Raw genomic sequence first — 26,900 nt, 5'->3', positions numbered from 1 at the left:
TGTGTTCTGGGCTGCCTGGACTGCTCCTCTGTGGTGCTCTAAAGCGATCTGGTGCTGATCTCACTTCTGGCTCCCTGCACCCCTCCTGAGGATTCCCTTCAGAGGCTTAGGTGACTTACCTCAGGGTCAAGTTCAAGGGTGCTATAGCTCTGGAAGCTCACCTATCCAAGCCCTCTTGCCCTCCCCTCTTCCAGGCAACAGGGAGACCTGCCAAGGGCTGACCCTTAGCTGGTGTCTTCCTACCCCTTCTTCCAGGCCTGCTGGTGTGGTGGGTGTGCCTTTGTTATTGGGGGGATCTCCCCAGTTGCTGTAACCCCTAATGAACTCAGTAACCCTGTACTTGGGCCACTAGGGGCAAAGAGATTCCTCTAGGCAGATTCTGTCTGTGTGGCTGGCCCACCCCTGCACCCTTGGCTTATCTTTCCACAGGGCCCAGCAAATACCTGCACCTTCTCCTCTGGCCAGGCCAGCCCAGCCCAGGGATGGGGGAGAGGGGCTAGTACAGTCATGTGCTCCCTGAGGAGTGAACTTCCTCCCCCCACTGCCTTCACAGACCAGCACTGGGTCAGGCCTAGGAGGCGTGAAGAGCTGCCACAGGAGACCTAGGCCTCAGCCCTTTGCTGCCCACGACAGCAGGGCGCCCAACTGTGAGCTTAGAGGAGGGAGCAGTTGGGTGGACTTCCTGAAGGAGGAGGTGTATCTTGAGCACAGGAGAGTTGATGATCTGGGTCATCATGAGGATTAAATGAAAAAAAGAGACTTCCATGAGAATGCCTGGCATAAAGGGGATACTTAAGCCAGTGGTAGTTACATTGTTCCAAGGGCATGTGAAAAGAGCTGGGTGAAACATTGGTTTTAAAGGTGGGTGCCAGGTCAGTTGGGCACTGCTCTACGGAGGGATGGAGAGCTGCTGACCTCCAGTATTCAGTATGTGAGTGGGGTGATGGTCATTCATTCACTCAAAACGCAGTCACCAAAGCCCCCTCTGTGTTGGGTGATGCTGTGGCATGGAGAGGGCTTGGCCTGAGAGGATTCACAGCTTATGCAAAAGCTGAGAGGCATCCAGCAGACATCATGTCTAAGGAGGGATACGCTGGGAAGGGCTTTCTCTGCTGTGGCTTGGGCAGAAGTAAATAGAACAGAACCCGGAAAGTGCTAGAGGAGCTGAGCTTTGGGCCTCATGATGGAGAAGGAAGGATAAGGGCAGCCATGGAGGAAGAAAGAAGCATAGGGCTGAGGCATGGGCCCCAAGGAGGACAAGGAAGTAGGGAGTTGGGAAAGGCTGCCCTCGTGGGTAGAGGAGGTCAGGAGAGGAGGCCGATGTGTCCAAACCGTGGTCTGACCCCACCTCTTGGCCCTGCTGGTGCAAGTCCAGGGGCTGGTTTGGGCTGGGTCCCTCCAAGGCCTGTGTAACCCTTTAGGGAGAAGATCCTGACTCAGGATGGAGTGTAGACCTGGGTCCTTGGTCCTCTGAGGTCAGTACAGTGAAGCAGACAATGAAAGATACAACTATACTGAGTACTCAGAAGCCTGAAGGCCAGAGAAGTGTCAAAGAGACCACAACCCAGCCAGGGGTACGAAGGGAGGCACAAAGTGGAGAAGAAGGATGTATGACTTGCACCTTTGGAAGGAAAAGTAGGAGGTGGCTGGGCAGGGAGCTATGTTCCTGGTGGAAGGAACAGTATGGACAAAAGCCTGCAAGTCCGCATTTATGGAAAGCAGCTCAGCTCAGGATGGCTGGAGTGTGAGTGGGGGATGAGTTCCAGGCCAGCTTGAGATATTCAGACTGCCCCGTCCTGCATCCCGGCCCCTCTGCCTGTGGGGTGACTGAGATCCAGGGGCCACCCTGGAGGAGGGGCCATGAAGCAGGTTCCTGGTTCAGCCTGTGCAGCCTGGGCCTCCTGCAGAGTGGCCCTGCGGCCTCACCCAGCCACAGCCAGGGTGAGAAAATTGTGTTGACGACTTGTGACCGTGGCTCTCTACTGGTTGTCAGTGAGCCAGGAAGCAGATCAGAGGGGAACTTGAGGCTTAGAGGTGAAGTGATATGCTTTGGAAGGACACAGACCGATCAGTGGTTCAGCTGGATTGGAGGTCCAGGGCTGCCTGGCTGCCAAGCTGTGTCTCTTACCTACAGTGACGACATGTCTCATTTCGCCCAGGATCTGTGCCCTGACATAGTTGTTAATAGTGCCTCTTTTGGGACTTCCTGGTGGTCCAGTGGGTGAGATTCTACACTTGTTCACAATGCAGGGGGCATGGGTTTGATCCCTGGTCAGGGAACTAAGATCCCACATGCTGCAAAAAAAAAAAAAAAGTGCCTCTTTTAACTCTTGGAAATGTTATCGTTTATGTGATTAATTACATGGTCACCCTACTCCTCTGTTCTTACCCATTCTGGCTTGGGACCCTCACATGTCCCCTAATCTATAGATATGTAAGGTTGGCTGTGTGTATTTGCTGTAACCCAGTAAAACAAACCTCCTTAGGCTAAGGGCCCAGGCTGGGGTGCCCCCTGCCCTAGAGTGCCTAGCCTTGCTTTGGGCATAAGGTGGAGAGCAGATGGGTCCATATGCCACTTAGATAGAGAAGAAAGGGGCTGAAGGAGCAGAGGGGTCAGGAATGGGGCAGGCGGAGAGCAGCTTTGCATGGGCGTCGCGGAGGCTGCCCAGAGGAGGCCTATTGAGCCGTGTTCAGAGGTACAGACAGGCTTTCCACAAGCTGAGATGTAGGGAGAGGGCCAGGAGGTGTAGGCAGGAAGAAGTGGTGTGAGCAGGGCTGCTGAGTCCATGCCCAGGCCTGGGACTGATCTTCCGGTCTTGTAGGGCCAGGGGTCAGTGGGAGCACCCCAGCTGGGCTTCAGCTACAGATTGGAGCTGGGGCTGCTCTAAGGGGTGCAGGCACCAAGTGGTCAGGACTCTGGCTAGTTTTGGGGCACTGTGTGGGTACTGCCCCGTCCCCCGGAATTTCCCACATTTGTGCCTTCCTGATACCACTTCTCCTTTCCTGGGCTTGGCCCTGACTCAGCATGGCCCTGGTCCCCCGTGGTAGGCGGGGAGAGGGATCAGCTAGGAGGCTTCCTGGAAGAGATGTCTAGAATGAGATTGGGAGGCCCATGGGGTCCCCTTGCTCCGCTTTCTTGGCATATAACCCTTTTCCTGCAAAGACTTTGCTGGGAAAGGAGCCCTTAGCATCTGTTCCTGTCTCCCTTATCACTATGGTAACAGGGCCATCAGAAATGTGATCACATTTCCTTTTGGATGGAACATCAACTCAGAGCTGTCTGGATCCTGAGTTGTAGCCAGTGTGAGGAGGCGGATCTCAGAGAAGCCCTGGGATCCCGGCTATGGCCTCATTTGCCCCTGATGGTTGAATTTGCAGCTGTGGTGCTGTACTTCCTGGGTGAACATCCTAGTTGTGGGACCAAGAACAAATTACTTCCTGTCTCCATGTCTCAGTTTCCTCATCTGTAAAGTGGGGATAGCAAGAAGCCCTGCTTTAGGGAACCCTTGTGATGAGTAAATGAGTGAATTCACTTAAAGCTCCTGGGAAGGTATACATACACACATACATACTTAATAAAAATTAAGTAATCCAGGTCTTCATTTATTAATCCCTGCTGAGTGCTGGGCATACAGTAGTGAAGAAGGAGGGTATGGCACTTGTCTTAGGGAACCCACGTGCTGGGGAGCCAGGCCTCAGGAAGGGCAGGTCCCTCACAGATGATCAGGACGGTGGTGGGGGAGGACTGGGGGCCAGAGATGAGAGGACTGATGCTGCCTGGGTTCTGAGGATGCTCTGTTGCCATCAGCTTTGCCTCAATGCTGGCTCTGAGTCCTGGGGGAGGCAGGGAGCCAGGCCAACACAGCCCTGCTTGGCATTGGAAGGGCAGAGGCTGTCCCCCCTGCTCTGAGCACGTCTGGTTGGTCCTGATCCAACATCCTAGAGCTCTGCTCTCAGCTGATCACAGGCTGGGCCTCCAAGGGCCCCTTCCTATTGGAGTCTGGGAGACTATGTGTGATAGTTTGCTTTGGACTTTAGACTTGACCAGCTGGGAGCTGACACCACAGGTCATGCCCTCGGGCCTGCCTTTTATTTGCTTCCCTCTTGACCCTATTGGCTAACCTGTCCACCTACCTATCCACCCACCCGCCCAGCCAACATGCTCTTGTTGCTATCTCAGCCAGGCCCTGTACTAGGTGGGCTATGGGGATACAGAGTCAACATCAAGGCTGCCCTTGCCCTAAAGAGATTCAGGGTCATGTTGGGGAGACAGCCTAGTACAGTGCTCATTGTAGGGAGAGTCTTCGCAGGTCCAGCTAAACTCCCACCCTAGGCCCACTTGGCATCAGATTCTCTGAGAAGCATAGAGAGAGGGAAGAGCTGGCCACCAGGACAGCGGTGGGTCTTCCTCTGCTGGAGGGTCCTCCTGGCAGTCACTGCCGCCGTCCACATAGCTGTCTGGGAGCCATTCTCTGTGGTCCTCCAGGGGGCAGCTTGGGGGTGGGGGACAAGACTCACAGTGGACAAGTGTGGGAGCCACCCTGGCTTGGAGACCTCTTGCTCCAAGGAGCCAATATGTCTTCTAACAACCTAGCAGGTGTGGCTTCAGGTCCTTTGCACAGGCTGTGCCCAGTAACAAGCTTCCACACTCTGGGAAGCCCAGAGCTCCAGCTTCTCCCCCAGGTCAAGAGATCACTTACAATTTCTCCCAGTCCAGGTGCAGTTCCACACTCAAGCCGCTCTTGCTAAAGGTAGTGTTGCCTGGGAGCGTGGCTGACATACCACCTTCATCAGGTTTCTAGGGAGAAAGAATTTTGTCCATTCTTTACCTATGGAGAAAAAGAAGATAGAGTTCAGGGTGATGTAGAAGTAGCCACTACGTGTCCTAAGAAGCATCCAGACTGTGGCGTCAGGGTTCAGGTCTGGCTTAGATGCTAGCACAGTACCTGGCACAAAGGAAGGCGTTACTAAAAATCGGGTTACTTGGAATAATTCACCTAAAAGCTCATCACAGAGGATTACATGGGCAGGGCCTAGGGGAGCAGGAAGGAGGGGTCAGGAAAGACTTTGAGAGAAGGGGCATTGAGTGAGAAGTTAAAGGATGAGTAGATCTCAGTGCAAAGAAATAGAGGAAACAATAGAATGGAAAAGACTAGAGATCTCTTCAAGAAAATTAGAGATACCAAGGGAACATTGCATGCAAAGATGGGCACAATAAAGGACAGAAGTGATATGGACCTAACAGAAGAAGAAGATATTAAGAAGAGGTGGCAAGAATACACAGAAGAACTGTACAAAAAAGGTCTTCATGACCCAGATAATCACGATGGTATGATCACTTACCTGGAGCCAGACATCCTGGAATGCAAAGTCAAATGGGCCTTAGGAAGCATCACTACGAACAAAACTAGTGGAGGTGATGGGATTCCAGTTGAGCTACTTCAAATCTTAAAAGATGATGCTGTGAAAGTGCTGCACTCAATATGCCAGCAAATTTGGAAGAGTTAGCAATGGCCACAGGACTAGAAAAGGTCAGCTTTCATTCCTATCCCAAAGAAAGGCAATGCCAAAGAATGCTCAAACTACTGCACAATTGCACTCATCTCACTTGTTAGTAAAGTAGTGCTCAAAATTCTCCAGGGCAGGCTTCAACAGTACGTGAACCATGACCTTCCAAGCTGGATTTAGAAAAGACAGAGAAACCAGAGATCAAATTGCCAACATCTGTTGGATCATTGAAAAAGCAAGAGAGGTCCAGAAAAATATCTATTTCTGCTTTGTTGACTGTGCCAAAGCCTTTGATGGTGTGAATCACAACAAACTGTGGAAAATTCTTCAAGAGATGGGAAAAGCAGACTACCTGACCTGCCTCCTGAGAAATCTGTATGCAGGTCAGGAAGCAACAGTTAGAACTAGACATGGAACAACAGACTGGTTCCAAATTGGGAAAGGAGTACATCAAGCTGTATATTGTCACCCTGCTTATTTAACTTATATGTAGAGTACATCATGAGAAACACTGGGCTGGATGAATCACAAGCTGGAATCAAGATTGCCAAGAGAAATATCAATAACCTTGTGCAGATGACACCACCCTTATAGCAGAAAGTGAGGAAGAACTGAAAAGCCTCTTGATGAAAGTGAAAGAGGAGAGTGGAAAAGTTGGCTTAAAACTCAACATTCAGGAAATGAAGATCATGGCATCTGGTCCCATCATTTCATGGCAAATAGATGGGGAAACAGTGACAGACTTTTTTTTTGGGGGGGGGGCTCCAAAATCACTACTGATGGTGACTGCAGCCATGAAATTAAAAAGACACTCCTTGGAAGAAAAGTTATGACCAACCTAGACAGCATGTTAAAAAGCAGAGACATTACTTTGCCAACAAAGGTCCAACTAGTCAAAGCTGTGGTTTTTCCAGTAGTCATGTATGTTTGTGAGAGTTGGACTGTAAAGAAAGCTGAGTGCCGAAGAATTGATGCTTTTGAACTATGGTGTTGAATAAGACTCTTGAGAGCCCCTTGGACTGCCCCTTGGACTGAAAGATCAAACCAGTCCATCCTAAAGGAAATTAGTCCTGAATATTCATTGGAAGAACTGATGCTAAAGCTGAACTTTGGCCACCTGATGTGAATAACTGACTCATTGGAAAAGACCCTGATGCTGAGAAAGATTGAAGGCCAGAGGAGAAGGGGACGACAGAGGATGAGATGGTTGGATGGCATCACCGACTCAATGGACATGAGTTTGAGTAAACTCTGGGAGTTGGTGATGGATAGGGAGGCCTGGCATGCTGCAGTCCATGGAGTCTCAAAGAGTTGGACATAACTGAGCAACTGAACTGAACTGAGATCTCTGATCAGAAACCAGGGAGCAAGGTATTTCTGGAGGAAGCAAGAGCAGGAGCCAAGGCCTGGCATCGTGTTCATGCCCAGCCCTTCCTTGCTTTCTTGGTGGTCACACACTTAGCCACTGCCAGGGACACTGGGCAATAGAGAGGCTGAGGTCAGCGGTGGGGAAAGTGGTGCACCGCTCGGGTGCTCCTTCTCAGTCCCTGCTGGACGCTGGCAGAGATGGCAGTTGGTGCCAGGCTTCCAGGGCTCAGGCACCTGATCCAGCTGGTGGGCTCTGCCTCCTGTGTGTTGGCCCGTGACACACCACGTCTTGTTTAATCCTCCAGCCACCCTGCCACAATGGATTGGTAGTCCTCGGTTCACCAAAGAAGAAACTGAGGCTCAGAAAGGCTAGGTGCTTGCCTCAGGGCACACAGGAACTGAGACCAAGGCAAGGCTCAAACCCGTGTCTCTTGATACTGAAGCCCTTTGTAGACCCTCAGCCTGCAGGGAGCAGTGTGATCTGTGCTGAGACAGACAGACAGACAGGAGTCTAGTGGCTGTGGGAGCCCAGGCCTTGGTGTCTGGGGGGCTTCCTGGGGCAGGGGTAGCAGAGATGAGAAGCAGGGAGTGTGGTGGGTTCAGATGATTTGAGAAGTCTGAGGGCACCCAGAGGATGGTGAATATCCAAGACAAGAAAGAAGGTGGTCATGAGCCAGAGATCCATGACTTGTTGCCCCAGGACTTGGTTTCTGAGGCTCTGGTCTGTGCCCTTGGCCTCGATGCCCATTTCAGTCTTGTCTCGTCCATTCTCAGACAAATGCCTTCTTCTTAAAAGCTCAGGTGCAACCTTCCCTGGTTCCCTAGGCTGGGAAGCAAACTGCCTCCCACCCCGTTCTGGTCTTCAGCCCTGTTTTAGAGTGGAGACCCAGTGGGTACGTGTGGCTAAAGATTAGCACTTTGGGGCCAGTTGACCCTGCCCAGCAGTGCAGGGCTAGCTCATGAAGCCAAGGAAGGCACCTGCTTTGGGGAGCCTGGAGGGTGCGGGCAGGGGAGTGAGGCAAGGCGGGCTTATCTCTGAGTGTGTGGAATGAATGAGTTGTGCTGCAGCTCAGGGGAGCTTGGGGCTTAATGAGTTTGAGTCCTGGCCCTGTTGCAGTGTTGCTGACTCAGTGACTCAGCCACACTGAGGTTGATGCCCAACTTTTGGTCTGTTCCCAGCCTTCCCTCCAAAGAAGAGAAGTTACTATCACCACCATCACCGCCCCCTCCCCAACCGGAGCCTGCGGAGCCTCCGGCCACTTTCCCCAGGGGGCCTCCTCAGCCCCTGTCTGCACCTTGCAGTGCCCCAGAGGTCCCTCCGAAGCCCCCCCGCCTGCCCCCGGAGTTTGGTGAGTGCTGTAATGCAGCATGGGACTTGGGGTGGGTAGCCTGGGTTCAGGGCTGAAGAGTCTATAAGGATGCAAGGATCACACTCCCCTTTGTCCTGGGCCCTGCCACTGACCCGCTGTGTGGCCCTGGACAGGTAAGCATCCTTCCCTTCAGCCTCTGAATGGAGACAGCACCCAGCTCTCCAGCAGACTGACTGTTAGGTGGGGACAGATGGCAGACTTCTTGAGTTACTCACAGTTTAAAGTTTAGGACTATTTTCCATGGTCATGGGCAGTTTGCTTTTCCTTGGCTTGTCCGCTTTTCTTGAGTCTCGATTCTTGGTTTGATTTTTGTGGTTTTTTTTAGCCTTTTTAGGAGAGTCCCTGCCCTGACCCCCGAGCTTGCTGCCTAGTTAGATCTCCTTGTGGCGGCCTGGCCTCTCCTTCTGCTACCCCCTAATTCTGTCCTGTGAAGCCTCGAGAGTATAAATAGCACTTCCTGTCCCTCGTGCCTTGTTTTGAAAACCAGGCCACAGCTGGGGCAGGGGTCACTCATGGGCTAGGGGAGGCCTGGTTTCCTTGCCTCTGAGTCTCTCCCACCCGTCTGCCTCCGCAGATGACTCTGACTACGATGAGGTCCCAGAGGAGGGGCCGAGGGCCCCAGCTGCCGTGATGACCAAGAAGGTAGGGCAGGCAGTGGTTTGGGTTTGGGCTGTCTGCTTGTCAGCATGGAGGGTGGGCCACCTGCTGCCTTTCAGACCCTGGGGACCACCCGACAGAGAGTGAGCAGCCGACTCCCTGGAAAGTTCCCTTCCTCTTCTCTGTCCAGCTGTGCAAGGGTCTGGGGGCTCTCTTTTGTGGCTCCAGATCTAGTCTTAAGCTGCATCTTGGATGGCTGTGACCCCCTCTCTCCCTCTCTTTTGGGGTGTCTGTCCCTGTGTCTGTCTCACTTTCTGTGTCCCTGTCTCTCTTGAGTGTCCTAACTTTCCATCCGTGTCTTTATCTCTTTATCCTTCTGTCTTTGTCTCTGACCTGGGCCCCTGCCTGCACTGGTTTTCTCTGTCTGTGTGACCCCATCTCCCTGGGTCCCTGGGTAGTCTGCCGGGGGTTGGGGAGGAGAGGTGGGTGAGGAAACAGAAGTGCTGAGTTGTGTGGGCCCTGGGCCTGGACAGAGGTGGGTGTGGCAGCCCTTAGAGGTGTGATCTCGGGCTTGAAGGAGAGCGTGACACTGAGTGGGTCTGGGGGGCAGGAGGAGCCCCCAGCGAGTCAAGTCCCACGGGCCGTGCGTGTGGCCAGTCTGCTGAGCGAGGGGGAGGACCTGTCTGGAGACGACCAAGGGGATGAAGATGAGGATGACTATGCCTATGAGCATGTCCCCAAGTAAGTGTCCACTCCTCTCGGGTGGTTCTCCCAACTGGCCACCCTCCTTCACCACGCCCAGCCTGTTCTCTCCATCTCCTCCGCCCCAGCCCTGTGGGAGTCCCCACTCTGGCCCCTCATCCCCCCTCTTCTCCCCACAGTGGTGACTGGCACACCAGCAGCCTGAGCTCGTCTTTGCCCAGCAGCCTCCTGACCCCTGAGCTTCCCCCGCACCCCATGGACGGCCTGCCTGTGGGCCCCACCCCCACCCCACTGGTCATCAAGGCTGGCTGGCTGGACAAGAACCCCCCGCAGGGGTGAGTGAGGCCTGTTGGGTTGTGCTGGTGCCCTGCATGGGATGGGCTCAGTCTAGTATATTTGGTATCACGGATCAGAAAACCAGAAGGGACAAGGTTATTTGAGCAGGTCTCCCTCTAGGTAAACTGTAACTACCCATCATCCCCACCAGATTTATGTGTTATTATCCTTAAAACTGGGAAGTCTTTTTCCGGGTGGTCCAGTGGGCAAAACTCTGTGCCCCTAAAGCAGTGGGGACAGGTTCAATCTGTGGTCAGGAAACTTAAGACTCCCCCAGGCTGCATGGCGTGGCCAAAAACAAAACAAGAAAAACGCTGGGAAGTCCTACTTTGAGTCTGATTTCATTCGCTCTTGCTATAGGTAAAGTCCATTTTCTTCTCCATGATCATTTGGGATCCTTCCTGCCTTCAGTCTGGCTGTTCCTAGCTTTGTATGTGACTGCCACAGGGGGCTAGGGTGATCTTGGAACTGCTCCCTAATTCCCAGTCCTTTGCTCTGTTGTTCTGCGTCTACCTCTCCAGATCTTACATCTATCAGAAGCGATGGGTGAGACTGGATGCCAGTCACCTGCGATACTTCGATAGTAACAAGGTGAGGCCTGTTAGTCCCTGATATGACCCTGCTCCAGCCTGAACCCTGACACTGGGCCCAGGCAGAGTCCCTGCCTAGATGAGTCCTGACCAGAGCTCTACTCTGACTCTTTGGACTGTGTCCTCCCGGCCCATTGACCAGCCATGGCCTTGGCCCGGGTTGGTAAAGGGACTGTCACTGACCCCTGTGGGAGACGGGGCTGCCACCTTCATTTCAGCAGAGGTTGAGGGGGTCACAGAGGGGCTGGGCCTCTGTGGTCCTCACCCCCACAGTCTGGCTTCTCTCCCCTAGGATGCCTACTCAAAGCGCTTTATCCCCGTGGCCTGCATCTCCCGAGTGGCTGCCATTGGGGACCAAAAGTTCGAAGTGATCACGAACAACCGGACCTTTGCCTTCCGGGCAGAGAGTGATGGTAGGGAGTGGGGTGGAGAGAAGACTGGCAGTTCGGCCTGAGAAGTGGGGGAGGAGAACCAAGGAAGGTCTGCTCCCCCCGTATCAGACCCAGAGAGGAGTCCACCCTCTGTGAAGTAGGGGAGGGGAGGGCCCTCTCTCACCAGCTTTGTGCTTGAGACACCACTGAGTCCTCAGCACCACACATCCCCATTTCGGGGGATACAGGCTCGGAGAAGCCAAGAGCCTTGCCCACCCTAAGTGGCACAGCTGGGATCGGAGCCTGAGCTGGTCCACATCAGAGAACTTGGAGATGACAGAGACAGGAGGGCTAGTCCGGGTGGGCTTTCTGGCAGTGGTGTTGCCTGAGGAGCTTGGAGTGGGCACCCTGAGGGAACCCCTGCCTGTCTGAGCTTGGGCCTCCCCTTTCCCTTTGCCCGCAGCAGAGCGGAAGGAGTGGATGCAGGCCCTGCAGCAGGCGGTGGCTGAGCAGCGTGCCCGGGCCCGCGTGTCTAGTGCTTACCCATTGGGTGTTCAAGGCTCAGAGCCCCATGACCATGCTGGCAGCCTGGAGCTACGTGGCTTCAAGAATAAACTCTACGTGGCCGTGGTCGGGGACAAAGTTCAGCTTTACAAGAATCTGGAGGTGTGACTGGTCTGCCAGGCTGCTGAACCTCTGCCTTGTCCCCTGCCCACCAAGTCCCTTAGTCCCGCCTTTCACCCACCTGGTCCTTCGGCCCCAGCTCTCCGCCCTGGTCCCTCAGGCCCACCTGCTTGGTCCTCAGCCCTCCCCTTGCCCTTTCCCTCTTCTCTTGACTCTGCCCTTTGCCTGCTGCCTCATCCTGCCGCTTGCTCTGACCCCTTCTCCCTCCTGGTCCCTGAGCATTACCCTCCCATCACCACCCTGGCTCCTGCACCCCCTGTTTATTGCAACATGGCCTCTGATCGAGGTCCGTTTACCCATGCCCAGATTCCTGAGCCCTCCCATACCTCCTTCCTGGGCACTTTCTAGTCCCTAAAGTCCCACTTCCCCTTCCTCTCTCCCCCGTCCTCTCTCCTCTGTCCCTGGGTCTTGGCGCCCCACCCCCCAGCCTTGCCCTCACCCCTTCCCATCCACTACCAGGAGTACCGCCTGGGCATCGGCATCACCTTCATTGACATGAGCGTGGGCAACGTGAAGGAAGCGGCCGACCGGCGCAGCTTCGACCTCACCACCCCCTACCGCATCTTCAGGTGAGCCTCCCGCCCCTTGTTCACCTGCATCCTCACTCCCTGATCGTATTTTCTTGCATGTGGAGGAAGCTGCCCCTGCTTCTAGGTTCATTTTCTCCCCTCTCTCCCCAGCCCTGCCCACCTTGCTGGGCCTTGCTGACCTGCTCTGATCCCTTCCAAGAAGTCTCACACCCCCCTCTGTCCATCACCATCTCCCCTTGCCCGCCACACTGCCGCACCGCCCACTCACCTGCTGTCCCCTGCAGCCTGCCGTGCTCCGCTCACAGGTGCTTGTCTGGCACTGACGGTGGCTTGAGATCCAAGGCTGCGCCTCACTCCCTGTCTCGTGCCCGTCCTGTGTGCTGCTCCGTGAGCCTCCAGGACTCTGCCAGCTTGGTTTCCTCTGACCTCAGCTGCCTATCAGTGATCTGTCTCTGTTCTCCATCCTCTCCCTGGAGAAAATTGCCCACTCACAGACCTTCAGTCACCTCCTCTGAGGCTCTGTGCCATGCCTGGATTCAAATGCTTTGTATTCGTCAGCTCAGCTGCCGTGACAATACCACAGACCCCAGATCTTAAACAACAGGTTTATTTTCTCACAGTTCTGGAGGCTGGAAGTCCAAGGTCAAGATGCTGTCAGGGTTAGTTTCTGGTGAGGCCTCTCTTCCTGGCTTGTAGGTGGCTTCCTCCTCCTCCTTGGGTCCTCAAAGGCCTTTCCTCTGTGCACATGGAGAGAGGGATGTTTGGTGTCCCTTCCTCTCTTTATAAAGTAGCCAGTCTTGTCAGGTCAGAGCCCTGCTCTTACAACGTCGCTTAACCTTAATTACCTCCCTTAGTGGCCCTGTTTCCAGATGCAGTCACACTGGGGTTTGAGGCTTCAGGGGACACAATCAATATAATATCCTGGGCCTGTCACTGGGTCACTGTGTGACCTGGACAAATCATGTGACCATTCTGTGCCTCAGTTTCCTTCTCTGTGAGCAGGATCACGGCTGTCTCTGTAAAGCCATTATCTGACACAGCGTCATCATCCCGCCACGTCATCTTTTTTGTCCTTAGTCAGATCTTCTCTGCCTCCGGTGGCTCTTTCTCCTGAACTCTAGACCTTCGTGTCTAATAGTTCTGTGGACATTGCCCGCTTAGTCCCTCCTCAGCTCACTGCTCCTCCCTGGCCCCGTCTCCACCCACGGGGACCGTGCCTCTCCTGCTCACCACTGAGCAGACCTGTCACCACCCCTCTTCCTTCCGTCACGTTTCACCGCCGTGTGGCCCCTCTCCTGCAGGCCCTAGGCCTGTGGGCCTTCTGGCCTGGCTCCTGCTTCCTCACCCTTTGGCTGTCTATCTGTGACCACCGGAGGGTTCTTTTTCTTTTTTGAAAGCCAAGTTTGCATTTGTTCATTTCTTGCATTCGTAGTCATCTTTGGTTGACATCTGTGGCCAGAGATTCTTTGCCATCCTCCTTAACCGCCACGTGACTAGTGGACACTTTCTCTGGAGTTGTCCTTCCCTGTCAGTTTTACAGAGTCTTGCCCATTTCCCTAGTTCCTTGTTGTCATGAACTTTAATTTGGTTGATTTGGTATTCAGCACCAAGGGCCTCCACCAGCCTGACACACGTGGGCTCACGGGCAGATGTAAGTACACAGAGATGGGCTTAGCACTTGGCTAAAGCCTTGGCATTTTGCAGATTCAGTACACTAGGACTTAATGGATGAGGGTGGTCTTCACACCTCTCGTGTTGGCGTGTTGGCATCTATTCCATCTCCAGCAGCAGTGCCTGCCTTGGTCATGGCAGTGGGTTTCGGGTGAGCTGAATCCTGAGTGCACATGTGAGACTTGGTGGCAATAGGGAAGGAGCCAAAGGGAAAAGATCTCTGTACCCCCTGAAACCTGCTGCTGCTTCTCTGTTGTCCTCTGGGTGCACTTTGACCTCCTCTGCATGGCACAAGTTTGCCCTCTCTGTCTGTCAGCTTCTTTTCTGCCAGCATGCCCACTGGAATGCCCTGTGTACCCTCATGTCCCTTTGCACGCGCTGTTCCCTCTGTCTTGAACACCCCTCCGCCTCTTCACCTCACCACCCGTCTCATCTGTCAGGTCTTAGGCCCCATTTCTTCCTAGTATCACTTTCTACTCCCTGCGTGGGGCCGAGGTTGTGGGGTCCCTGTTGCTGTCCATGCCCATCCTCCCCAGGGGCCCTGGGCGCCTCCCTCTTCTGTCTATCAGCTCTCAATACATGGTTACCCCCACTTTGTGTTGTGCCCCCTCAGGGTGCCACCAATCGCGCTGGGCCCTTTCCCAACCAGTCCCCCACCCCACTCCTGTGTCCCCAGCTTCTCAGCCGAATCAGAGCTGGAGAAGGAGCAGTGGCTGGAGGCCATGCAGGGAGCCATCGCCGAGGCCCTGTCCACCTCGGAGGTGGCCGAGCGCATCTGGGCCATGGCCCCCAACAGGTTCTGTGCTGACTGTGGGGCTGCCCAGCCTGACTGGGCCTCCATCAACCTCTGTGTTGTCATCTGTAAGCGCTGTGCAGGTATGAAGCGAGCAGGGTGCCAGGCCAGGGCAAGACAGGGCTGGGGTGTCCAGAAGGCAGGTGGTCTGTCTGGCTGGAGGGGCTGGAGCTAAGGCAGTGTCAGAGAGCATCATTGATGAAGTGGCACCTATGTGTCAAGCCTTTCCCACCATGATTAACCTGCATGGCAGGGATTCAACTTCTCACATACCATGGGAACTCTGAGGCACAGAGAAGGAAAAGGGCTTCTTCAGGGCCCCCTGGCAAGTAAGTGAGTCTGGATTTGAGCCCAGGCCTGTTGGAATCCAGCACCCCAGTCACATCAGAGGAGCCGGAAGTAGGCTAGGTCAGGCAGGGCTTTGCAGGCAGAGGCGGGAGCTAGTGTTTTCATCCACAGGGGGATGGAACTGTGTGCGAACTGCAGGCCTAGCCCTGGGGTCCTGCCCAAGGCCTCTCCCTGACTGCCCCCATGGGCCCTGGGGTGTGATGGGGGAAGGGGGCTGCTCCTGTAAAGCAGAGGGCCCCCCGATGACCGTGTGTCTGGCCTTCTGTCTGCAGGGGAGCACCGTGGCCTGGGCGCTGGTGTCTCCAAGGTGCGGAGCCTGAAGATGGACAGGAAGGTGTGGACGGAAACACTCATCGAGGTGGGGAGCCAGCTGTGTTTGGGGTCTGTCCCCCTTGGCTGTTGCCTGGGTCTCCCACCCATTTTCCCCCACCTCATCAGCCCCAGTGCCTTGGAGCTAGAGAGACCTTTGGGATCAACTAGTAGGTGGAGTTTGGAGCAAGTTGATTTTTGGCAAAGTTAGCAAACTGGTTAGTGAGCTAAGAATGTTTTTACAATTTTAAAGGTTGCTAAAAAAGAAGAAGAAGAAAAAGAATATGTCACAGAGACTATCCTGCAAAGCCCAAAATATTTACTTCATTTTATCTCTACTCCCATGGGCCAGCGGGTCTGAGCCTGTCCTTTTGGGGGATACTCACGCGTGTACATTTATGCCTGTGTTCTTGGGGTTGCCAGGTACTGATATGTGTGATAGTCACAGGGGAAAAGCTGCAACAGGAGGCTGGACCAGGGCCCGACCACATACCACCTTCCTTAGCCCCAGCCAAGCTGCAGACTCCAGAGCAGTTTGGGTGTCATATCCCCTGTGACTTAGGGTTAGAACCCCAGTTTACAGAGGATACTGAGACACAGGGAGAGAAAATGACTTTCCTGGAGTCACAGTGTGAGTCAGTGGCGGCTGGGACTGTTTCTGCTTTGTTCTCTGCTCTGACTCTAGCACCCTACGCAGCACCTGGCAAGCAGGCAAACTGGGGGGCCCAGGAAATAGCTGTGGCACAAGTGATGAGCACAGTGAAAGAATGCATACCCTGAATGCCAGAGCCCTGCAAAAGTCTGCCCTCACCCCTCTTCCTCTGAGCCCAGAGAGGAATGTCAGGGACAGGAGGTGTTTCCATAATCCCTGTCCACCCAGCTGGCTGACAGGCTAGGCCCTCACCAGCTGTGATAGTCTTAGGAATGCAGAGTTCCAGATGTGGGACTAGGTGGGGAGATAGCAAGGCACCCAACCAGGCACCCAACCTGGGCCTCCACCTGTTAGACTGTCTGCCTCTGGTCCCATAACTTGAGCTGGGGGCCTGGGCTCAGGCCCAGCGTTAGTGAGGGAGCACCCAGGGCCACCAGCAGGCCAGGGTATCCCCTCAGCTTCCTTGATGGGAGAGTGGGCGGATGGTCTGGCTCTTCCAGCCCCTTACTTACCAACCTCAAAACCAAGGCTTTGCTAGGCACGGGCCCCAGCTGTAGGCTGCCCTTCTGACCTCTTTCCTGCACCCACAGCTCTTCTTACAGCTGGGCAATGCTGCCGGGAACCACTTCTGGGCAGCCAACGTGCCCCCCAGCGAGGCTCTGCAGCCCAACAGCAGCCCCAGTGCCCGGCGGTGCCACCTAGAAGCCAAATACCGCGAGGGCAAGTACCGCCGCTATCACCCACTCTTTGGCAACCAGGAGGAGCTGGACAAGGTCAGGGCACTGGGCCCGTGAGGCCCCCTGAAACTACCCCCATTACTCATGCCCCCATCATTCCTCACACTGTCTCAGCCCAGCTTTCCCACTAGCTCAGAGTAAGGAGTGGTCCTGTAGGGAAACTGATGCCCAGACGGCAGAAGACACTGCCTAAGCCACAGGGACAGTTGGGACAAAGGAGGAGCCAGGCCTGACCCTTGGGCCAAGGCCATGTCCCGAGCATCTGTCTGCCTCCCTCCCTCCCTGATTCCTCTGTCTCCGCACCCTATCCTGCTCCTTCTGAATCCTGCCAAAAGGAGTGAACTTGATGGGGATGCTATTTCCTGTCAGGCTCATGAAAAACAGCTGGCTGCTCCGACCCACCCCCCCATCCACACCCCAGTCAAGATGAGGCCCCTCATGGGTCCCCAAGCTCCGGCAGACCCGGAGCCAAGCCCTGTCCCTGGTCTGGCTTGGCCTGAGTGGGAGGTAACCGCCTCTGAAGCAGGGGGCTGCCACTTGTGACCTCTGGTCAACCTTCAGCCCTTCCCCCAAGTAGCCCCACCCAGTCAGGCTCAGTCCGGTTAGAAGCCCAGTGGGAGCCAGGCCTCCACCTCCCAGGAACCCAGGCGTCCAGCCCCCAGCCCAGCCCAGTCTAGCCGCCAGCCAGGAGGGGCGGCAACTCCCATTGGTTGGGAGGGATGGGCAGGCGGTGAGGAATTCAAATGTGGGAGGAATGAGCTACAAAGCACCCCCCCCTCCTGCCCTTCCTCAAGGCAGAGGGAGCTTGAGATCCTCTAGAGAACAGGCCTGGTGGCTGACAGTCCCAGGGGGCTGTCGGCAGGGTGAGGCCTGGGTGGCTGGGACCCCTAAGGGGATGCCCCTCCCCGCTCGCGCCCTTTGCCCTTTCTTTTCTCCTCTTGTCAGTCTTCCTCCCTTGCTTCTCTTTCACTCTGAGGGTGGGCCCTTTACCTGGGTGGCTCCTTCCTCTTCCTCCCTCGCCCCTGCATGACACTGTCCCACTGGCCCCTCACTCGGGCTCGGCCTGACCCTCCCCCCTCCCTCCTGCCAGGCCCTGTGTGCTGCAGTCACCACCTCAGACCTGGCTGAGACCCAGGCGCTCCTGGGCTGTGGGGCTGGGGTCAACTGCTTCTCGGGGGACCCCAAGGCCCCCACGCCCCTGGCTCTTGCCGAGCAGGCGGGACAGACACTGCAGATGGAATTCCTTCGGAACAACCGGACCACAGGTGAGTGGGACTGTTCACCTCAAGGGATGGCACCTCCCTGCTGCCAGGCTCAGGCCCTTGGGAGGGGATGGATGCTGGTTGTTGGGTGCCAGTGGAGGGGTATCGCCCTGTGAGGTCTGGTTCATATACCACTTGAGCTGTCATTGCAGCTCTTCCAGGGGCCCTGGTACGACAGTGTGTGTGTGACATTTACATGACTTCTGGGCATTTGTGTCTCTGGCTTCCCCTTCGTACACGTGTCCCTTTGTGTCTCTGTCTCTGCATCTCTTTATGTGTTTGTGGGTCCCTCCCTGGCCCACAGTGTGGGACCTCCCGGCAGCATCCATGAGTCCGGGTCTGTGTGTCTCTGAGCTGCTGTGGCTCTGCTTCCTTGCATCTGGGGGTGTCGAGGGCCTCAGGGTTCGTGTGTGTGTGCAGAGCGTGTCTGTTGCTGTGTATGTGGGGGGGTGTACTGCATTTCCTGTGTGCGGAGGGACTCACCCGGGCAGCCTTGTCTGCTGCTCTCTGGGTGGAGCTCTGTTGCAGTTGGGTTGGGTCCCACTTGGCTCCCACTCTCGGGGTAGCGGAGAAGCGGGTGGTGGGGGTGAGTGTCGCTGGTCATGGCCCAGTACTAGCCTCTGGGGCTACATTGCAGGACCAAGGGTGGAGCCCGGCGGCCAGGACTCTGGGCTCAGGGCCATGGGTGGGTGGGGCGCACTGGGCTGGAGGGAGCCCAGGTGTCCGGGAAGGCACAGGAGACCACCCAGCTGGCTTGGACTTTGGGACCGCTGGGAGCAGGGCTGGAGCCAGGCTGCTTCCTTAGGCATTGCATTGTCTGAGACAAGCTCCCTCTGGGGATTGTTAGAGAGTTTGCTCCAGGCCCCCCTCATTCTAGTGTGCTGGCCCTGTGCTTCCAACAGGAAGAGCTGGGCTGGAGAGTCAGGGAAGCTCCCTGGAAGGAGAGGTACTGGACCCAGGCCCTGTGAGTGGGACAGAATTTACACAAAGTGGGAAAGGTGGAGAAAGGTTTAGGCAAGATCCAGAATGCGTTAGTAGGAGCCCAGGGGTGCTAGTCAGGGAACAGTGTTAGGGAGCAGGGGTGGGTGAGTTGAGTGCCAGCTTAAGTACCCAGTCCAGGTGGGGGTGAGGGGGGACTCCCTTGGATAGTGACCAGCCACTCTTTCCCTCCCTTCCCCAAAGAGGCACCTCGGCTGGATTCAGTGAGGCCCCTGGAAAAGCACTACTCGGTTATCCTGCCAACTGTGAGCCACAGCAGCTTCGTCTACAAGACTGCTTCTGCAGGGAAGCTGCTGCAGGACCGCCGGGCCCGGGAAGGTGGGTGCCAGGACCCTGCCCTGGCCATGGCATTCTGGCATGGTGGCAGGGCCAGAGAAGCCAGAGCTGGCCAGGCTGGGGGACCCCCGAGGGCGCAAGTGCACTCTGGTCTAGTCACCCTACAGGGTGTCCTGGGGGTGGTCTTGGGTATACAATGAGTGCTTAATAAATGGGCTGATCTGGTGAGAGTGGAGCATGGCACTGCAGACTGAGTCACTTCCAGAGTTTCCTTGAGCTCAAAGAAGCCCTTTATTGAGCGCCTACTAGGTGTGGGCCCTGTGCTGGGGTAGCTGGTATTTGGAGTACTTGGATGCTGGGAAGTTTAAAGACTAAGCTTAAAGCTCTGTCATCTCTCTCCTTAGCCTTCCCTTTGCTCCCATCTCTGAGTACAATCTGAGTACAGTCCTCCCAATTCCTGCAAGGACGCGCACATTGGCTGTCCCACCCCATTACCTTGCTGACTCCTCTCCAGCTTTACTGGCCTCCTTGCTGCTTCTTAAACACACACTCACCAGACCGTTTGTACCTGTGGTTCCCTCTGCCCAAAGTGCATTTCCCTAAATATCTGCATGGTTAGTCCCTCACTTAAAAACAGATCTCTTTCAGTGTCACTCCGTGAAGACTTTATTCCCAGCCACTTAATCCAAAATAGCAAGCCCTTCTTACCCTACTTTCATACTACTTACCTGACCTTAATTTGTGTATTTCTGAGTCTGTTTATGGTTCTCTGTGGGCCTGTGTGCTGCAGGGCCACAGGATGAGGAATGACTGAGGCAGGGCGGGGGTCCTGGAGGAAGCTCAGTCTGGGAGGCAGCCTCTGGGGCACACCGCCCTCAGAGGGCGAATGTCATGTCCTCCTAGACAGGATGAGAGACTCTGCTGTGTGAGCACTGTTGAGGCCGTTGCTCACTGCATCCCTTAGCACCCCCAGAGGAAGCTCTCCAACTCCCAAACAGATTTCTTGGGAACTCTGTGCAGCTCACCACCTCACTGCCTCTGGGCCACTGCCCCTAGTCTGCTTCCCTCTGCTTGGCAATATCATTTATGTAACCACCTGACTCATCCTTTTTTTTTTTTGCCGTGGATGCCAGGAAGCTCTGAGCCTATGTGATGCTCAGTACTATGAATTATACGAGCCTGTGTGACCTTGACAGTCTGTATTTTTTCCTGCTTTCCTGGTCCAGACTCCCATTTCTGTTTCTTTATGGGATCTTGTTAGTCTCCTTAGATCCAGTATAGGAGGAAGCAGAGTACAAAGCAGTAGGTCCTGCTGGCAGAGGAGGGTGGGGCACGGGGGTTACGTTATGGAAGTCTTCCTGGGCATTTGGGTTGGCCTTGAAGGGTGGGAGGGTGTGGGTAAAGGGAATAGGGTGAGCAAAAGCAGGGAGTATGGGATGTGTATCCATAGTGGTCAGAGAGGTGGCTGGAGAGGTGGGTGGGGCTGGCTTGCTGAGGCTACAGGGAGGAAGATGGGTTTGGGGGAAGCTTGTGAATTAGAGTGAAGAGGACATGAGTCAGATGGGAGCGGGGGCCCAGGGAGAATGCAGTGGTTATGTTCAGGTGAGGGTGGAGAGCTCCCTCATTGTTCCCCTGCCTGTCTTCTCCCCAGAATTCAGCCGACGCTGGTGTGTGCTTAGCGATGGGGTCCTGAGCTACTATGAGAATGAGCGGGCAGTGACCCCCAACGGGGAGATTCGGGCCAGTGAGATTGTGTGTCTGGCAGTGCCCACTCCTGACACCCATGGGTGAGCACCCCTGGGCAGAATCACAGACTGTTACTGATGTAAGGTCCAACCCTCCATTGGGGAGATTGGGAAACAGGCCCAGAGATGGGTGGGATCTCCCTGGGGTCACACAGCAAGCTGGTGCTATGCAGGGGCTTAACCAGGTCTCCTGAGGCCCTAACCTCTTACGGGACCAGGGAAGGGTAGTCACAGGGGCAGTGGGTGGAGGTGGGCCAGTGCTTGGCAGAGTGGGCCTGAATCCTGGCCTGTGTATCAACAGTTTTGAGCACACCTTTGAGGTGTACACAGAAGGAGAGCGGCTATACCTGTTTGGGCTGGAGAGCGCAGAGCTGGCTCGTGAGTGGGTCAAGTGCATTGCCAAGGTGGGCCTGGGTTAAGCAGGCTGGTGTGGGGGGAGTCTGTCGGGGTGCTGGGTAGAACCCCCGGCTTTCCCACTTTATGGATCAGGCCTGGATGGAAGGCAGAAGACACAGCACCCAGGGCCAGATGTAATTTGCAGCCCCTTGGGGACGGGGGGGAGGGGGCAGTCAGGAGACCTAGCTCAACTCTGTGGAAGCAGGGCCGGGGGCCAGAGCTCCCTAGATGCTCAGTATATGTTTAATAATGAGTCAGTCATCCTGAGATGAACAGTGCTGCCCCTAGGGGAGCGAGCACCTTGTCCTGGAGGAAGGAGGCAGGGAGGCTGTAGAGGAGAGCTCTGCCCTGGGGACTAGAATCAGGTACCCTCTAGGGTCCCTGTGTTTTGAGGGCCTGTGACTCTCATTCTCCGGTTCATTGGTCAGTCATCTGGGGGCCTCCTGAGGGTCAGTCCTCAGAGCCCTGGGGACCTGGATGAACCAGTCATGGTCCCAGCTCCTCAGTGGCTTGCAGGCTGGTAGAAGAGACAGATGGGTCAAACAGCAGAAACTAATTGGTACTACAACAGAGGGCAAGAATGCCTTGGTGCCCCAGAGAAGGGACATCCCTGATGGTGTCTGGGAAGGCATACCAGAGGCGGGCATATCTGAATGGTATGAAATGGGGCATGATACCCACGTTAGTTCACTGCACTGCGTGGAAAATCGGTACATGCCCACAAGCCAAACAGTTGGGGTATCCCACGTGGGCAGTGCTGTTGGCTGATACAGTCTCCCTGGCCGTCTCCACTGTCCCTGGCCTCCCCACCAGGCATTCGTGCCTCCCCTGGCTGAGGATCTGCTGGCTCGGGACTTTGAGAGGCTTGGACGCCTTCCCTACAAAGCTGGCCTGAGCCTACAGCAGGCGCAGGAGGGCTGGTTTGCCCTCACCGGCTCCGAGCTCTACGCTGTCTTCCCGGAGGGGCCCTGTGAGGAGCCGCTGCAGCTTCGGAAATTACAGGAGCTTTGTGCGTACACCTGGACCTGGGCCCCAATCTCCAGGGCACCCTATCCTCGGTTCCCAGGCCCCAGCCCCTCTCCTTAAGTCTGAACTCTACCCTAACCTGGCCAGAAGGAGCAGCCTGCCTGCTCATGTCCTCTCCTGTCCTTGGGATGCATCTCAGCCACCCCATGGATTGGTGGGTGGGTCCCAGGGGTTTGTGGACCCAGAGAGCTTCGGGAGGGAGCAGATTAGGGACCATGAATGAGGCCTGGACCTCACCTCAACTGGCTTCTCCACAGCCGTCCAGGGGGACAGCGAGAACCAGGTGCTGGTGCTGGTGGAGCGACGGAGGTGAGCCTTGGCTTCCTGAAGGGGCTCTGAGAAGCCTGGGCAGTCTGACAGGCCTGGGAGGGGTGGGACAGGTGGGGGGGTCCCCCAAGTGACTGACTTCCCGGCCCAGGACACTGTACATCCAAGGGGAGCGGCGGCTGGACTTCATGGGCTGGCTAGGGGCCATCCAGAAAGCAGCGGCCAGCTCTGGGGACACGTTGTCAGAGCAGCAGCTGGGAGATTCGGACATCCCGGTGATTGTGTACCGCTGTGTGGACTACATCACACAGTGCGGTGAGCTCTGCTTTCTTGCACAGGCCCCGCCCCACCCCGCCCCTCCTAGAGAGACTCACCTCCTGCCCAGAGCCTCGCCTTCCTGGGATCTCCCTGAAAGCCTCGAGGCCCGCCCCTTGACCAATGCCCGTAGCCCCTCGTGTTTGGCCACGCCCCGTCTCGGCCACGCCCCCAACTGAGCCCCACCCTTCTCCAGGCCTGACCTCGGAGGGCATCTACCGCAAGTGTGGGCAGACGTCAAAGACACTAAGGCTGCTGGAGAGCCTACGGTTGGACGCTCGCTCTGTGCGCCTCAAGGAGGGCGAGCAGCACGTGGACGACGTCTCTTCCGCACTCAAGCGCTTCTTGCGAGATCTGCCCGATGGGCTCTTCACTCGAGTCCAGCGCCTGGCCTGGCTGGAGGCCTCAGGTGGGCCCTGCAGCCCATGCCCAGTCTGAGACCCAGGCCAGTGCTGCTGACTTGTACACTCTGATCTCAGTTTTCCCTGCCCTCCCCATCATGCGCTTGGGGCTAAGCGTGCCCCAGCGGTGGACTCTAGTGCCCCTTCCTCCTTGCCTCTCATTCCCATTGTCACTCTGTGCAGAGCTGGGGTCCCTTGGAGTTGGAGAATTCTTTATTTTTGTTACATGGCTGGCCTTATTTGACTTAGAGGTGGGTAGAGAGTGGTATCACCTAGGATGAAGCAGAGTAGCCAGAGGGGTGGGACAGGGAAAGTGGTTACTGGGGGGGATTCCTGACCTGATCCATCTCTCCCCACCCAGAGATTGAGGATGAGGAGGAGAAGGTGTCCAGGTACCGAGAGCTTCTGGCACGTCTGCCCCCAGTCAACCGGGCCACAGTGAAGGCTCTTATCAGCCACTTGTACTGGTGAGGAGCAGCACTCCTGGGGGGCTGGGGTGGAAAAGACTCTTCTCCTCCCAACCTGGCTGGCTCTTCTCCCCTGGGAACCAGGTGGGTCTGGGAACTGAGTGTTGCCTTATGATGTGCCCTGGTCTTGGACACTTTGGCTCCCAGCTTGCTTCCTTCAGGGTGGGAGAGTAGAGGTTTCAGCTAGCAGCCACATCTCTCACGTTCCCAGCCTTGCTTCTCCCTGGGACCCAAGACTTGGTCAGAAAGACTGTTCCCTCTTCCTCTTAACTAGTGGTCCTCTCTGATTGGGACCTACCCTGGCTTCACTCCAGGAGCCATTCATGGACCTGGCAGGAATTAGGAAGGTGAGGTAGGGAAGTCCTGGGTTAGACCCCTCATTCAAGGCTTCCGTCCTTCTGTGTCCAGTGTCCAGTGCTTCTCAGACACGAACCAGATGAACACGCACAACCTGGCTATTGTGTTTGGGCCCACGCTCTTCCAGACAGATGGGCAGGACTACAAGGCCGGCCGTGTGGTGGAAGACCTCATCAGCCACTACGTGGTGGTGTTCAGTGTGCGTTCCCCAGCCGGTGGGCAGCAGCGGGCAGCATTCAGCCTCACAGGTGGCAGTGACCGTCTGTCCCTGTCCCTTCCCCCTTCACAGGTGGACGAGGAGGAACTGAGGAAGCAGCGGGAGGAGGTCACTGCCATCGTGAAGATGCGTGTGGCTGGCACTGCCAGTGGGACCCAGGTGAAGGGCAGGGGCTGGGGTGGGGGGCTCAGGCCAGGCACCTGCACCCACTTCCTAGGCTTCCCACTGAGCCCTGTCTCCCCACAGCATGCCGGTGACTTTATTTGTACCGTGTACCTAGAGGAGAAGAAGGCGGAGGCGGAGCAACATGTCAAGGTGGGGACCAGGGACCGAGAGGCCAGGGGGCTAGGAGAGTCAGGCTGGACCAGGCACAGGCTCCGATGACCAGGGAGCATGGCTTCCACCCCCAGGGGGCCCCTGGTTTGGTACCTGTATCAGGCCAGTGCCAGGGCCTGTCTCTTTCCCCTGTCACCAATCAGGACCACTCAGAGACAGCCTCCTGCATCCTAGTACTCCAGAGGATGCTGAGAGGGTTGGCTCACAGCCACATGGCAAGGTTGTGACAGAGTGGGGACTGGGGGCTGGGTAGGCTGATCTCCTCCTCCTCCCCCTGGGTCCCTGCAGATCCCAGCATCCATGACCGCAGAGGAGCTTACCTTGGAGATCCTGGATCGCAGGAATGTGGGCATCAGGGAGAAGGACTATTGGACCTGCTTCGAGGTCAACGAGAGGGAGGAGGCAGGTGCGTGACCAGCAGGACTGGTGCAGGAAGTGGGGCAGCCCCAGTCTGTCATCCTCTATCCCAGTTTGGTGATACTGGTGGCAAGGGGTGTTTTGGGTGATGGATGTTGCTGTCAAGTTGTGACCTCAGTGATGGTGGTGAAAGTGTGCTGGTGGGGGTTCAGGTGGCAGCTGTAACATGGCTGATGGGAGGCGTGGTGAAGGAGTAGATCGTGTCAGCTATGGCACTTTTTCTAGTGTTAATGAGACTGGTGTTGCTTGCGACGGTGGAGATGCTGAATTTGATAATGGGATTGTGAGTGACAGCATGGGTGGTGATAAACATGCTGGAGAAATGGGGTGCGGTGCTGGCGATGGTGTTGTTAAGGGGCTAGGGTGGTGAAGGGGGGTGATGATGGCATTTTAGGATGAAGGATGGTCTCAGTGGCAGTGGAAGTGGAGGGCGTATCTGTTCATTTGTTTTAGTATTGTTTGTTGAGTGCCAGACAGTCGGCAGGAGAGTCAGGCACATAGTCCCTTCCCTCACAGGGGTTACTGAGTATGGAATAGAGATACTGATCCTGTGATCACACCCATAAACGCACAGCTACAGCTGTGTTAACTCCTGTGAAAGAAAGGGCCATAATGCCACCAGAGCTTATAACAAGGTCTCTGGCTTTGGAGTCCCTGGACTAGGAGGTTAAGGAAGAGTAGGAGTTACTTGGCGAAGAAGAGAGGAACGTACTTCCAGGCAGTGGGACAGCGTGGACAAAGGCCCTGTGGTGGCCAGGGGCACTATCCTTTTAAGGAGCTTGAGATAAGGGCAGTGAGGTGTGAAGCACGGGGTGGGGCTGAAGATGGAGACGGAGGCCGCGCTCATGGCCTGACAACAACACGAGGCCGTTGAAGAGTTAGTGGTTGGGAGCTGGGAAAGATTCCTCCTTACTGCTGGGTAGAGGGACACGGAGAGGGGGATGAGCGCCCATGGCAGGGACTGCATCAGAGGCCACACCATTCGTCCAGGAAGATGGCGTCATGTGCCAGGGTGGCTGCAAGGAGCTGGAAAGGAGCAGAGAGATTCGACACATTGCAGGCTGAGAGGGAGGAGAGTTTATTTCCGGCTTGAGTAGCCTGGTGGGTGGTGCTGTTTGCCCTGATGAGGACGCACAGGAAAGATCACCAGCTTGGATTTGAATATGGTAGGTTGGAGCAGATTTGGTCCTGCCCAGATGTGTCAGGAGTGGTCAGGGAGCCATGTGGCACTAGAAGGCAGAGGCAGCGGGCGGTGCCGTTCGCCACGTAGGTGATGTGTGTCCATGAGCCAGCTCTCAGTGCTGTCTGGCCTTGTGGCCCCAGTGAGCAAGTGTCCTCTCCCCAGAGCGCCCCCTGCACTTTGCGGAGAAGGTGCTTCCCATCCTGCATGGGCTGGGCACAGACAGCTACCTGGTGGTGAAGAAACACCAGTCCATGGAGGCCATGCTGCTGTACCTAGGTAGGTGGTGTCCCTGGGTGGGAGGCGCCTGCGGGGCTGGGAAGCCTGGCTAGGGGGTCCCTCCATCTAGACCCAGAGCAGGGTATGGTGGAGCCAGGCAGGAGAGGCTCAGGCAGCAAGTACCAGGGGGGCAGGCCTCTTCAGAGGCTAGGACAGGACAGGGCAGTTTCCTTCATTGGGGGACCCTGCCCCGGGTGTCTGTGTCCACGGGTGGGCACAGCCTGTGCCACTCCACTCCTCCCCCAGCCAGCCACGTGGGCGAGACCAAGCACGGCATGATGAAGTTCCGAGAGGACCGCAGCCTCCTGGGCCTGGGCCTGCCCACAGGTGGCTTCCACGATCGCTACTTCATCCTCAACAGCAGCTGCCTGCGGCTCTATAAGGAGGTCCGGGT

The 26,900-nt window shown here is 56.1% G+C and overlaps 1 protein-coding gene across 13 annotated transcripts in view; it reads left to right on the top strand.

Moving 5' to 3' along the window:
• Positions 1–26,900, top strand: part of ARAP1 (ArfGAP with RhoGAP domain, ankyrin repeat and PH domain 1) — a 64,355-nt gene that overhangs the window by 29,669 nt on the left and 7,786 nt on the right. For 6 of the 13 annotated variants that reach the window (XM_069552982.1, XM_069552979.1, XM_069552984.1 and 3 more), the window contains 26 exons: positions 8,056–8,225; positions 8,821–8,888; positions 9,454–9,584; positions 9,725–9,880; positions 10,403–10,472; positions 10,764–10,884; positions 11,306–11,508; positions 11,986–12,095; positions 14,404–14,603; positions 15,141–15,226; positions 16,420–16,602; positions 17,657–17,831; positions 19,011–19,145; positions 20,755–20,890; positions 21,150–21,252; positions 22,058–22,253; positions 22,528–22,579; positions 22,689–22,852; positions 23,049–23,261; positions 23,615–23,720; positions 24,129–24,276; positions 24,367–24,453; positions 24,541–24,609; positions 24,919–25,036; positions 26,393–26,506; positions 26,753–26,898. In XM_069552982.1, coding sequence (XP_069409083.1) covers positions 8,056–8,225; positions 8,821–8,888; positions 9,454–9,584; positions 9,725–9,880; positions 10,403–10,472; positions 10,764–10,884; positions 11,306–11,508; positions 11,986–12,095; positions 14,404–14,603; positions 15,141–15,226; positions 16,420–16,602; positions 17,657–17,831; positions 19,011–19,145; positions 20,755–20,890; positions 21,150–21,252; positions 22,058–22,253; positions 22,528–22,579; positions 22,689–22,852; positions 23,049–23,261; positions 23,615–23,720; positions 24,129–24,276; positions 24,367–24,453; positions 24,541–24,609; positions 24,919–25,036; positions 26,393–26,506; positions 26,753–26,898 — 3,460 coding nt within the window. Of the gene's footprint in view, positions 1–8,055; positions 8,226–8,820; positions 8,889–9,420; positions 9,585–9,724; positions 9,881–10,402; positions 10,473–10,763; positions 10,885–11,305; positions 11,509–11,985; positions 12,096–14,403; positions 14,604–15,140; positions 15,227–16,419; positions 16,603–17,656; positions 17,832–19,010; positions 19,146–20,754; positions 20,891–21,149; positions 21,253–22,057; positions 22,254–22,527; positions 22,580–22,688; positions 22,853–23,048; positions 23,262–23,614; positions 23,721–24,128; positions 24,277–24,366; positions 24,454–24,540; positions 24,610–24,918; positions 25,037–26,392; positions 26,507–26,752; positions 26,899–26,900 lie in introns of all 13 variants that reach the window. The other 7 variants (XM_069552977.1, XM_069552976.1, XM_069552983.1 and 4 more) reach the window with 3 other exon arrangements.

Source organism: Ovis canadensis, chromosome 15 (assembly GCF_042477335.2).
Source record: "Ovis canadensis isolate MfBH-ARS-UI-01 breed Bighorn chromosome 15, ARS-UI_OviCan_v2, whole genome shotgun sequence".
Taxonomy (NCBI): Eukaryota; Metazoa; Chordata; class Mammalia; order Artiodactyla; family Bovidae; genus Ovis; species Ovis canadensis.
This window is presented reverse-complemented; position numbering and strand designations above follow the sequence as displayed.